The 13,708-nt window shown below is 50.0% G+C and overlaps 1 protein-coding gene across 1 annotated transcript in view; it reads left to right on the top strand.

Moving 5' to 3' along the window:
• Nucleotides 1-13,708, top strand: part of DNAH2 (dynein axonemal heavy chain 2) — a 151,895-nt gene that overhangs the window by 24,992 nt on the left and 113,195 nt on the right. Inside the window, exons 6-9 of the mRNA XM_081167651.1 lie at nucleotides 944-1,054; nucleotides 9,076-9,314; nucleotides 9,504-9,695; nucleotides 11,614-11,771. Coding sequence (XP_081023777.1) covers nucleotides 944-1,054; nucleotides 9,076-9,314; nucleotides 9,504-9,695; nucleotides 11,614-11,771 — 700 coding nt within the window. The remainder of the gene's footprint in view (nucleotides 1-943; nucleotides 1,055-9,075; nucleotides 9,315-9,503; nucleotides 9,696-11,613; nucleotides 11,772-13,708) is intronic.

Genomic DNA, 13,708 nt, shown 5'->3' with positions numbered 1-13,708 from the left:
GGCTGCCAGTATGCTTAGTGCAGGCATGGCCAAACTTGGCCCTCCAGATGTTTTAGGACTGCAACTCCCATCATCCCTAGCTAACATGATCAGTGGTCAGGGATGATGGGAATTGTAGTCTCAAAACAGCTGGAGGGCCAAGTTTGGCCATGCCTGGTAGTGTCTTTGTACTCACAGAGTTTCTTGGTGCCTTGGTCTTTCCCCCGGTCACCCTTAAACATGTGCATGTCGGAATGTATCCCTGCATTTCTTATTATTATGGAAGGCATTAGGGAAGCTGAGCACATTTGCTTCAACATGCCTCCTGCATAAATTACTCCCATGAGGTTTTGCTTTCCCACACAGCTTGGGACGTTGGGTCAAGGGAGAGGGCTGCGCGGTAGCAGGTACAGTGGTACCTCGGGTTACATACGCTTCACCTTACATACGCTTCAGGTTGCAGACTCCGCTAACCCAGAAATAGTACCTCGGGTTAAGAACTTTGCTGCAGGATGAGAACAGAAATCGTGCAGCCGTGGCGCGGCAGCAGCGGGAGGCCCCATTAGCTAAAGTGGTGCTTCAGGTTAAGAACAGTTTCAGGTTAAGAACGGACCTCCGGAACGAATTAAGTTCTTAACCCGAGGTACCACTGTATGTCAAATCCGATGACTGTTGGCGCCCTGCTGAGGAACCATAAACCGTGTTTCCTGTTCTGTGTCTTATGAGAGAACCCTTCCTTTCTTCCTTCCTTCCTTCCTTCCTTCCTTCCTTCCTTCCTTCCTTCCTCCCTTCCTCCCTCCCTTCCTTCCTTCCTTCCTCCCTTCCTCCCTCCCTTCCTTCCTTCCTCCCTTCCCTTCCCTTCCTTTCCTTCTTTCCCTCCCTCCAAGACCCCCCACAAACAGCAATTTGCCAGAACGTTGCCTCTCTGCTTTGTCACTCTTTCTCCATCTTTGCCCCTCTCTAGACACTCGCTCCAAAATGAGGGGCCGCACCATCCTCTACATCCCAATCGAGTCCCTGACCATCAAGACGGAGATGGCCTTGAAGGACAAAGCCCTGGTTCAGCGGCTGGAGAGTGAGTGGCGGATCTCTGGGGACTTGGGCCCTGGAGGTGGGGGGGGGGTGGTAACAGCAGGAGAGGAAGATGGCTGATGGGGAGGATGAAGCCTGACCGAGAGGCTTGCCAGCCGAGCAGCAGTGCTTGGACTGTAAGTGAATTAACCCCTCGCAGCATATGAGCTGCATCCATCATTCCCAATCACAGAAAACGGGTTTGTCAGGCTGTGAACGTCTGCAGGGCCCCTTTGTGGGGTTATTAGTTCTGCTGCAGGCGTTTTCTGTCAGGAAATGGAAGGCAGGGGCAGGTTAGGCCTCTCCCTAGCCCTCCATCCTACCTTCACGGGTTGCCTCCTTGGTGAAATTGCTCCTCTCCTCTCCACTCCCCCACCCCACCTCCCATCTAAATTCTGCACCACGCACAGAACACAATGTGCAAATGGAGAAAACAATGGCACCGGGATGACCCACCCACAAACACACACTTTCCTGCATTTTTAGAGCATTCCTTATTAGAGCATTCATTTTTCCATCTGTGCTGGCAAGATCTGGGGGAGATGTGCAGGCTGGGAGAGAGAGAATGACTAGGAGGCCTGGGAGCAGACAGGCTGCCATGTGTCAGGAAGAGAAGAGAATGGCTGCAGGGCCCAGAAATTCCCTTCAAGCGCTGCTTAGATCCTTCGGTTTGTTGAGGAGACTTTCACCTGTCCAAGGACCATCCTTCTAGAGATCTGTTTTGGAGTCCATGTGGTGGGATTTGAAGCGAGCACGAAGCATTTCCTGCCCTTGTGCCCATGGGAGCTAGAGACTTGATCTGTTCAAACAGACATAAACCTGTCCTTTACTCCATGCCCAGCATAGGCCACCACAGTGCTTCCTCTTTGTGGGTTTGGTAGGTGCAAAGGAGACACCGTAATCCGGGAGATGCAGTAACACTTGTGTGCTTCGGCAATTCCCCTTGAGGTTATTAAATAATAATACAACAAAGATAACAATATTCTGTTCTCTGGAATGGTGGAGCAGTCCATTGAGGAGCAAGTGCTGATAATTTGGGGAGAGAATGAGGAACTCTCAAGAGCAGGCATAGGCAAACTCGGCCCTCCAGATGTTTTGGGACTACAATTCCCATCTTCCTTGACCACTGGTCCTGTTAGCTAGGGATCATGGGAGTTGTAGTCCCAAAACATCTGGAGGGCCGAGTTTGCCTATGCCTGCTCAAGAGAGCTGGAATTTGAGCAGACTGGCCAACCAATTCATAAACTCACCATGGCGGATCTTGTGGTTTATGTTATAATTCTGTTCGCACTAAGTGGTTCCTTTCTGCAGAAGCAGAGCCCTGCTGTATCTCATACCAAGACTCCACCTTGTCCGGCATCCTGTTCACTCACTGGCCAGCCAGATCCCTCCAGGGTACCCCAAAGACCTGGGAGGCCAAAGCTCCCCCCCTCTTTTTAGCTTCCAACAACTTACAGCTGTCAACAGACCTCCCATAAAAACCTCAGAAAAGCTCAGCAGCCGCACCAGATCCGAAGGCCCAGTGCCTACACGAAGCCAGAAAGCAGGACTAAAATGCAGCAGCCATGCTCTCTCCTCTTGTCACCATCAGCAACCGGCTTTCTGATCCTGGAGGCTGCTGCACGGCCATCTTGAAGGGGAGCCATTGGTAGCTTTCTCCTTCTGTATGGTTTCCCCCTATCTTCTTTCTAAAGCCATCAAAGCCAACAGGCAACCCTGCACCTTATTGAGTCATAAGTGTTCATAAGGCACCTCAGAGGGCATCTGCCCACCGGCTGCTGCAGGAAATCTTGTGGCAGTGAGTTCCAGAAGTAAATTATGTCCCTATGGGAAGAAGGACCTTTCTTTCGTCTTTTCTGAATCTTCCACTGAACTGTTTCATAGGGTGACCCTACGAAAGTTCCACTTTTCCTCACTTTCTGCACATCATGCGCAATTTTATAAACCTCATGTGTCATACCAGTTTCCCTCCTCCCAGCACCGCCCCCCTTCCCCCCCCCCCCGAAGGCTGCCTTGTGACAGGCGGGCGGCTGATGTATAAGATGCTAGTGGGGGTGAATCATTCTTCACCCTTCTCTCCAGCACCTTTTCTCCTCGGGTCTATTAAAAATCCTGCTTTTGTTATTATTTTGGGGGAAGAGGGCTGGTGGTGGTGACGCTGAGGGGAAATGTGCACACACCAAAAATCTCGAGAATAAGAATGTGGGGTGGGAGGGAGAGGAACTTTGGCTCCTTCATCTCAAAATCAGAACCGTGTGTGGTTTTGTTCTTGAGGTACGTGGATCCCACTGCTTTCACCACTAAGGGTGCGTCCAGACAGGGACGATATCTCACAAACGGGCCTCCGAGATCTGATTTGTTCTGTGTCCACATGCACGCAGTTGAAGTCTTTCACTTTCCGTAGCTGTGCTGCGGTTTCATATCCACACTGGTGGGTTGTCCTCAATCAAATCTTTCCGTTTACTGGCCCCTCCCTTCAAGGACAACACCACCCTCCACTAACATTTCCGCAGGTGGCGCTGTGGTCTAAACCACTGAGCCTCTTGGGCTTGCCAATCGGAAGATTGGCGGTTCAAATCTGCACAATGGGGTGAGCTCCCGTTGCTCCGTCCCAGCTCCTGCCAACCCAGCAGTTCGAAAGCACACCAGTACAAGTAGATAAATAGGGACCACTGCGGCGGGAAGGTAAACGGCGTTTCTGTGCACTCTGGCTTCCGCCACAGTGTTCCGTTGCGCCAGAAGCATTTAGTCCTGCTGGCCACATGGCCCGGAAAGCTGTCTGTGGGCAAACACCGGCTCCCTCGGCCTGAAAGCGAGATGAGCGCCGCAACCCCATAGTCGCCTTTGACTGGACTTAACCGTCCAGGGGTCCTTTACCTTTTCTTACCCCATTATGGGCAATTTCTGAATCTGCGCGTGTGGACCTCTAAAAAATAATAATATCACAGTAAGTGTGGAAGAGCAAATATCATCAACCCTTAGCTGTCATGTTTCATGATGAGCAGAATGGAGCTTGTGCTTTTTGGCGGAAGTGGCAACATTGAGCAAGGTGGACTGATGGTTGGACTCAATGTAAGGCAGCTAGCTGTGACACAGCTTATTCCTTCATGGGATCTCTTCATCCCAGGTCTGGCCACTGCTCCTGAACCTGCCCCAGTTGGCAGCCTGCATATTTCAAAGAGCTGCTCTCCGAAATATAAATGGTTTATGCCCTCCATTTGTCCCTGCTGCTCAGCCCACAGCACCTATTTTCTTTATCCTAGCATTCGAAGGGACACAAGGGGAGGCATCCCTGGACATTGTTTTGCCAGAGCACAGCCCCTGGAAAGCAGCAAGGGACACCTTTGCTATTCTGGGTCTTAAAAATGCACAGTACTTGGTTTTATTTTACTGCTGTTTTTAATGGGCACATTACCCATCCTGAGCCTTCAGGGTACGGACGCTTTGAGATGCCTGTTCTGTCCTTTGTTTTCCTTATCTTGCCAGGGTCCCTCTCTGCGCCTTAAGGGAAAGGGCACGACCTGCCTGCTCCAGCCTATTCATCTGCCTCAGGGCAGAGAGGAGAGAAAAACCCAATATATATATATTTCTCTCTCTCTCTCCTCTCCACCCCTTTGCTCAGGAACTTCTTGTAACCTCTCTTAGTGCATTTTGAGTGACGTTCTTGGGTTGGGGGGCACTTTCTTCCCCACACTCCCAGAGTTCCCCTTTGAAGTGAAACCGGGGTTTGCAGAGCCCAAGAGAGGTTTGAGAACTGAACCAGAGCAGGTCTTAAATGCGGAAAAGACATTGACCGAGCTGCCACTTGTGGCCATACGACAGGTTGGGGGCATCACAACTGTGGTCCCCCTCCCCCCGCTTTCCCGACACAGTGTTCCCTGAGGGGATTTCCCCCCACAGCTGTTCTCCTCCAATACTTCTAGTTTTGGAGCCAAGTTGAAGGAGAAATTACCTCAGGGGCACGCGTTGCAGGGAGAAAAGTCTCTGGGGGTGGGGGCGCACGGCACCCCCATATGGACCTTCCTTTTGTGCTTTGAACTCAGCCTCCTGTGTTTGAAGAGACAGGCCCGCCGCCATCTTGTGCGGCTTGTCTCTCTGGGCCCGTCCCGCCATCCCATTGCCCCAGCCGCGTCTCGTCCCCTTTGTCTCCCGGGGCTGCTGGTTCTGTTACTGCCCCGCAGGCAGAAAAGAAAAGAAAGGCTGAAGCGCCGGCGAGAGAAATCGCCAGTCAGATCTGGCGCAGCGGCTCGTTTGTTCCGCCCTGCGCAAATTCAATTGAACATCTCGCTACGGACAAGGGGAAAAGATGTTGACTGAATTATGCAGCGCGTGTGTCTCTATTAGGAATAATAAAGCAGAGCCTGGCAAAGGTGTGCCTCACCAGGGGTTGTTCGGTCCTTTTCTTCCCTATGCAAATAGCAGAGGAAGCCCACTGGGGGAGTTTGCTGGGCCTGGCTTGCCCCCTCAGCCGCTGTACTGTCTGAGGGACATGTCAGACATCCTGTTCTGAAGGTGTGGGCCCACAAAATGTTCTTGTGTGCTGAAATATACTCAGAGTCGCAAAGTGGTTTCATGCTCTTTATTCAGCTCATAGTGGTGAGGAGGAATGAATGAAAGTCCCCTCACAGTATCTGCTTTATATACATTATTTACACAATGGGCTGCACATGATTGGCTAATTCCGGAATTCTACTGTAAGCCAATCAGGTTGTGGATTCACTTCTATCTGGAGCAGGATTGGGTGGTTCCTGCCAACCAATCATACTGCTGCATTGTTCTAGGACCAATCAGACTGCTGCATTCTGAATCCTATTGTTCTAGGACCAATCAGACTGCTGCACTTTGGATCCTATTGTTCTAGGACCAATCAGACTGCTGCAGTTTGGATCCTATTCAACTCAGTACATAACATGTGCATAAAAATAAATGCCACAGATGTACAGTTATACCTCGGGTTGAAGTTGCTTCAGGTTGAGCATTTTCGGGTTGCGCTCTGTGGCAACCTGGAAGTAACGGAATGTGTTACTTCTGGGTTTTGCCACTCGCGCATGTGCAGACGGTCAAAATGACATCATGCGCAGAAGCGGGGAATTGCGATCCGCAGACACGGATTGCGTTCGCTTCAGGATGTGAATGGGGCTCCAGAGTGGATCCCGTTCGTATCCAGAGGTACCACTGTATATTTTTAGTGTTGGACAGCAGCCTGCCCCTATCTGCCCCTCCAGGGGTTTTGGACTCCAACTCCCATCGGCCATAGCTGACTGTGGCTGATGGGCACTGTAGTCCAAGACATCTGGAAGGAACAGGTTGGGGATATATTGTCATAAGAGCACCATCCCTTGAGGGATCTGGGCCTGGCTGCAGTTCCCCACTGCCTGGATATACACATGGCCTCCTGCAGGCCTCTCCTGCCCCAACACGGGTGAAGCGGCTTGCGTTTCCTTGCTGTTGCTGCCTTCGGCTTTCTTCTGGCGTCCAGGAGAGGCGGCTCCTTGTTCGCTCTGCCTCGCTTGTGGCGTTGCATAAATTGCCATTACCGTTGGCTTTTGGCAACAAAGGAAAATAAAAAGGCCTTTTAGTAACAACAGGCATTAATTGACCCGTTTTTTGGATTGAGCGCCGCAGCACTACAGTATGGCCCAAGCTCATTTGGGCATGTGGGGGGAGTAGACTCCAGAACGTTCTTATCTCTCCTCGATTTTGTAGCTTTTAAAACACAGACACACACGCAAAGCACAAAGGGAGACGACCCGTTCATCTTGTGCCTTGTTTTATCTCTGAATTCGAGTATAGGAAATTTTTTCCCCAAAGCATAAAAGTGGAGCGTGCCCCTTTTCAAAGTTTAACAGCATTATGAAGAAATCCCCCACTGCCATAGACAGATGGAGGATTTGAAATTCACATGATTGTCCCATAATGAGAGGCCTGTGCGGTTGGCAGCGCCCAGCCTGCAATGTTCGCCGCGCGCATTAAAATCTTCCCATGGCTGGATATTTTGCATGGCAATGCATGCTTGGGTTAAGCATCCAATTGGCTACCTTGGGGTCGTCTCTTGTGTGACTAAAACCTCAGCTGTTATCAAGCACTTAGAGATACTTGGCTATTCTAATCCCTGGGCTGTGTGATTGTCTTACCCCTGTAATTTGGCACAGAGACTGCAGCTTCCACGCTGCGATACTAACTCTTCCTAGATGGCTGCTCTCTAGCTATTAGCCTCTTCCATTCCAAGAGCGGGGGGAAAGCAGCAAACTTGGTGAGCTTCAGATGCCACAAACTCTCCCCACAACTGAGGCCCTGCGGCTCCTTTTGGCAGTTTCCTTTTCCGGGGGTTCTCGTGCACCTGGAAGTGTTGTTCCCCCCTCTTTCCGCAGCCAGGGGAGCCCCTTTTATGATTCAGACCTGCAGGACCCCCTCCTCTTAGCTCTCCCCCAGAATGCACTTGGACACGATGCATTTGGGATCTATCAGACAACAGACCGCAAAGTAGAAGGTAATTTCTGCACGAGCCCAGGCGCAGCAGCCAAAGTCCCATATTAAAGAGCAGGGATGGCGGCGCATTTAGGCGAGTGTCAGAGCCTCGTGTGCAGAAGGGCTGGGACAAAGAATTTGCCGCGTTTCCCTCTCCTTTCTGATGTACAGGAGGAGAGCGGTGTGGTTCGAAAAACATCAAAGCCCCGACAGCGCCGCCATGGCTCAAAACAGTGTGTGTTCACACAGAATGAAGGCAAATGGCGTCAGGTACTCTTGGAGGGATCTCAAGGAACATGCCTGATTTCTGTGTGACTCACCCTGTCTCTTTGTATAAGAGTATATTCTCCACCCAGGGGACTCTGTGCAGTGAAGCCATAGCATGATATATCCCAGAATTCTTTTTCTGCTTTCCAGAGTGGAGACAGATCTTCTCTCTCTCTAGCAGACGCTCCATGAGGTCGCTCCACATATCCACTCCTGCTCAAGCACAGCAGCGATTAAAGTGTTTTAGGCGTTTGTGAAGCACCAGTTCTTATGCACATGTCCAGAGACTCTTAACCTGTGATCTGCTCTCTTTTCTGACTGTGTACTGCATTGATCCATAGGCAACTCAAACCGTGCCTTAATGTTAAGCTGTTAGCTACCTGTTCACCGGTCTGGTGGTTTTTTTCTGTGCTGAGCGTCAGGTGAGGCATGTGTGGCTGCCCCACAGATTCACTGAGCAACTTTGGGTTAGGTTCCACTCTCCGTCCTCACACATGGCAGGCAAGGCAACCGCTGTTACTAATAATAATAATACAGTAATAATAATAATAATAATAATAACAATAACAATAACAACAACAACAACAACTTTATTGTCATTGCCCCCTTCGGGGACAACGAAATTACTTGACTGCTCCATAAAAACACTAATTAAACAATACAGTATAATACAGCAAGGGAGATTAGATGATTTTCAAAGTCCCATTCAGGGCCGAGATCGCTCTGGAGAAGAAGCTGTTCTTAAGACGGCTCGTTCTTGTCTTCATCGTCCTGTATCTCCGTCCCGACGGCAAGAGCTCGAAGAGACAGTGACCAGGATGCGATGGATCTTTTACTATGTCCAGTGCCTTCCTATGGCACCTTGTGGCATAAATCTGCTCTAAGGTGGAGAGTGGGCAGCCAACAATGCTCTCTGCTGCCTTAACAACCCTGCACAACCCCATCCTGTCCTGGGTAGTACAGCTTCCGTACCACACACATAAGCCATAAGTGAGCACGCTCTCAATGGCACAGTGATAGAAGGCAAGCAGCAGTTTCTGCGGAAGATGGTTTTTCCTTAGTATTCTCAAAAAGTACGGTCTCTGCTGCGCCTTCTATCACTGTAAAAACTGGTCAGGGCCTTTTGTGCTGAGGCAAAGCATATATATATATATATATATATATATATATATATATATATGGGTGAAAGGCCCCAGAGCTGACACTGTGAGTTGATTCCTGAAGCTTGGCAGACCTGGGGGGCATCTGATTTTATTTTATTTTTATTTGCTGTTGCTGCTGTTTTTCCAGCATCCATGATTCACTGGACCCGGCAGATCAAGGAGGTTCTGAGGGCACAAGAGGCTGTGGAGAGCAGAGAGAGCTCAGGCCCGCTGGAAGAGATCGAGTTCTGGAGGAACCGCTGTACAGACCTCTCCGAAATCAGCAAGCAGCTCTGCCAACAGGGCGTGAAGCACATCGAAACCATTCTGGCCTTTTCCAAGTCTTCCTATGTGACCCCTTTCCAGCGGCTTGCCAAACAGATCCAGGTGGGTGCAGGTTGGGTAGGGCAGTGAGAGAATTGTCTCAGGAAAGGGGGTTTCAGTTTCTTCCACACCAAGCCCTTCCTCCAGTCTGCCTCTCCTTCATGGGAAGGGTTCAGGAGGAGGTTGAGCCGTGTCTGTGGGGGCGCGGATCCTGCTTCAGTCCTTGTTTATTGCTCTGTGGTTGCTTTGCAGGATGGATCAGAGCAGGCCCAGTCAAACCTCCGATTCCTCTCCATCCTGAAAGAACCGTTCCAGGAGCTATCCACCCTTCGCCCCCAAAACATCCCCGAAAAGTTGCCTCACCTCATCAGCCTCGTCCGAATTGTGTGGGTCAACTCCCCATACTACAACACCCGAGAGAGAATCACAGCCCTGTTCAGAAAGGTGACGACTGCACTTCTCTCTTCGAACCTAGACCATTTCCTTCCTTCTAAACAGGTTTTACTAGTACAGGGGTCTGCAACCCGCGGCTCCGGAGCCGCATGTGGCTCTTTTACACCTTTGCCACGGCTCCGGGGCGGATACTAGCGAGGGGAGGAGGCGCATTGTGTGCCCCGACACTCCCCACTGTGGCGGGCGCTGTACTGGCTGTGACGTCGCATGGGGGCGGTGCGTGCGTTAGTCACGCACCGTCCCGACGCCACCTTCCCGCCCGCCCGCTACATTGTAAGGGGCATGTACGCTGGTCACTGCATTGAAAGGGGGCATGTACGCTGGTCACTGTTTTGAAGGGGAGTGAAGAACACACACACACAAAAAGGTAACTTGTTAATTTAACGTTTATTTCTATGAGGAGGAGTAATTCTGAGGGGTCAAACAAAGAAATAATAATAAAAAGTGACAAAAAAGTTATTTTTATAATGATGAGTTTTGCGGCTCCCAGTTTTTTTCTCTTCGGAAACGGGTCCAAGTGGCTCTTTTTGTCTTAAAGGTTGCAGACCCCTGTACTAGTACAAATAACGTCCAAAGCAAGCTGTAAAATTCGGCATAAAATAACAGCATAAATGTTTATAGATAGCAAAAGTCTGTCTGGGCTTCTGAGGGAAGCTAAGCCACACAGGAATTTATGCCCAGCTGCTCTGACCTGCTCCACAGCCCTGACCCAAAACCCTTCGCCGTCTCTCCTTCTCCTCGCCTTGGAACTGGTGGTCATAAAAGTTTTGTTCCATCCATTCTTCTCCATATCCCAAACCTCACTATCTTTTTGCTCTTGTGTGGCCCAAATCCTTTGCATCTGAGCTTCCCTGGTATGTCTAACCAAGCTCTCCCCTTCAGGCTGCTTGTCTGCCTGTCTCTATCCTAGAAGCAAGCTAAGCATATGCAATTGGTCCAGGCAAGAGTTGGATGATTAAGCCTTGTACAATTTTGCCTATAAGCCTATCTTCCGTTTTATTCCTTAATGCCATTCTGGTGTTGGTAATGATGAGCATCTCTTCTTTCAAACCCGGTTCTGCTTATTACCTTCCCCAACCCCAACCCCCAAGTAACTGAAGTAATTACCTGGGGTGCAGTGCAACTTCCAGAAATATGCCATGACTCTTCAAGAGATATTTGAAATATAAATGCTTTTAAATAAAATCAAATTACTCTGGATAAAAGATCTCCAAAAACATATCTCTGTGTTGTCATGTGTAGACACACAAGTTAGCGTGTAACATATGATAAGGGACATGGGCAGGCTTGGTAACATATATGAGAGGGAAATTGCCATATGGGAACATTGGGCAATATCAGTTGTTTTTTAAGGTCTGTCTAAAACAGTGGCAGGGACACGGGTGGTGCTGTGAGTTAAACCACAGAGCCTCTTGGGCTTGCTGATCAGAAGGTCAGTGGTTCAAATCCCCGCAACGGGGTGAGCTCCCATTGCTCGGTCCCTGCTCCTGCCAACCTAACAGTTCAAAAGCACGCCAGTGCAAGTAGATAAATAGGTACCGCTCTGGCGGGAAGGTAAACGGCATTTCCTTGCGCTGCTCTGGTTCGCCAGAAGTGGCTTAGTCATGCTGACCACATGACCTGGAAGCTGTACACCGGCTCCCTCAGCCAATAAAGCGAGATGAGCGCCGCAACCCCAGAGTCGGCCATGACTGGGCCTAATGGTCAGGGGTCCCTTTACCTTTAAAACAGTAGTAGCTAATCTGTGACTTTCCAATTGTTGTTGTTGGACTACAATTATCATTCCTGACCATTGGTCATGTGGTCTGGAGCTGACGAGTGATGGAGTCCAGCCACAGGTTAGATGTTCATGATCCTAAGGATTAACTCGGTGGTGGTGCTGAAGTGGTCTCTCCTGACTTCTCCCTAGATGAGCAACAAAATTATCCAGATGTGCTGCAAAGACATCTCCCTGGACCGGCTCTTTGAGGGCTACATCAACTCTACCCGGCGGACTCTCCATGGCTGCATCTCATGCATGTCCTCTTGGAAGGACAGCTACCAGCACGCTGCTTATATGCACAACAAGTAAGAGGCCTCGGGCTGGCAGTGGGTGTTGGCCTGGGAACAGATGGGCTGCCTTACCCCATGTCAGGCTGCTGACCTGGAACATTTGCTGAAGGATGCCATTGGTCACTGGAATGTCCAACGGTGTATTTGCAAGACCGAATGTCCTTTATCTTACTAGCAATTCTGTCTCATTACATCTCCTGTCTCCACCTTAAATTCTTCACAACATTATCTCTTTTCAAAACACATTGCTTTCCCACAAAGGAGGCATGGAGTGGCAAAGTTACTTTTGATTTCAAGGCAACACTTTGGTTCTGAAAACAGAGAATTAAAAATAAAATAAAAGTTCTTAACAGTCCCTTGATCATTTAAAACTTCCTTGGCTCAAACAATTTGAGCATGCTTTTTCTTCTGCCTTCAGTGGTTTAATGATTGACTTTTTAAACCCAGAAAGTAGCTTGCCCACCAGATGTAAATTTCCACCGGCAGACAGAGAACCCTCTCTCAGTCATAAATTATAACCATCTCAGATATAATTAGAGAAAGGGAGGGTTTTGCAGACCCTATGCCCATTAGGGCTCTTATGTGGCTTTGCGCAAGATGTTTATTCCTCCGCTCATAAGTCATTTAACCCTGTCCATGTTCCCAGGAACTGACAGCTTCTTGGTCTCTCGACGTAGAACACAGCTTTTTCAGAGCACCAGAGGTTAATCTCCTGTTCACTCTTATCTCTAGAGTGAATTTGATAGCCAAATGTATGCCTGGTTCTCATCAATCACCATGTAATAATCTCCACCAGCAACCTGCTGACAGAAGGTGTTCAGTCCGCCAAGTTCCTCCCCCAGAAGTCCTGTGCCTCATGGACCGCTTTCAGTCGTGCTGCATTCGAGGCCCATTGCCCTCCTTCTTGCCTGAATGATACCCTCAGCCGATTTCCTCCATTCTCTGGCTCTATTGGTCTTCCTGCTGTGTCAGATAACCTCCTAGCATTGGCTTGTGTCTGTTCTAGGGACAGGAGGCCTGGGGAGAGCTGAGGTTGGGCAGGATCCCTGCCTGCCAAGAAAGGGAAGGCCCATGTCCCAGGGCTTATAGCACCTGCTTTGGTCCTAGGTTGAATCCCAGACAGCTCCAGTTAGGACTTGGAGAGATTAACTGTCCGAAACCCTGGAGAGCTGTGTAGATGATTCTGAGCTAGATGAACCAGTGGTCAGACTCAGGAAAAGGCAGCTTCCCTTGACAATAGGCAGAGCTGAAAGCAGTTTGCAAATGGGACCAGCTTCTTGCACTCACCCCTGTATACACCAGCGTTCAGTGGGTCGGAAAGTTTCGTGTACTGTTGCCAAAAAAATTGGACCCGAGGCTACGACAGTTGGAGAAAAGCAATGTGTGTGCATGCCACAGGGCCCTTCCCAAGCCGTTTTCAGCTCTTCCTTTAAACAATTTCGTACTGTCCCCACCCCCATTTGATCCCGCAGGAGGCAGTCATAGCCCCCAATCCTTTAAAAGAGGATTCAACAAGTTCATGGAGGTGCGGGCTTTCGGTGGCTCCTAGTCACAATGGCTGTGCTCTTTGTCAGTGATGCTTCTGAATGCCAGTCGCTAGAAACCGCAAGAGGGGAGAGTAGCTTTCATCTGGTTGGCCACTGTGAGGATGCTGAGCTTTGTGGATCCAGCATGCTCTTATTGACTGTGTCTGTTATTTCCTTCTGCAATGGCCCCCATGTTCTCCAAGCAGCCACACAGGCTGCCTAGGCTGCTCTCGCCTAGCCTTCAGTGGCTGCTTCCCTGCCGGTCGTCTGGACCTGTGGAGAACCAGCCTGCTCTGTGTCTGTCGGGTGGATATTGTTTGAGCTGCAGCGAGAGGAGAGCCGTGCGGGGCGGCTTAGCAAGGCCCCCTGCTTGCCCCTCACCCGGATCCCCGGGTCAGCTGATCCCTGGCTTCTCCAGCTTCCGTT

Source organism: Podarcis bocagei (assembly GCF_964188305.1).
Source record: "Podarcis bocagei genome assembly, chromosome: 13".
NCBI classification, from domain to species: domain Eukaryota; kingdom Metazoa; phylum Chordata; class Lepidosauria; order Squamata; family Lacertidae; genus Podarcis; species Podarcis bocagei.
The sequence above is the reverse complement of the archived record's forward strand: the minus strand, read 5'-3'. Positions and strand labels throughout refer to the sequence as shown.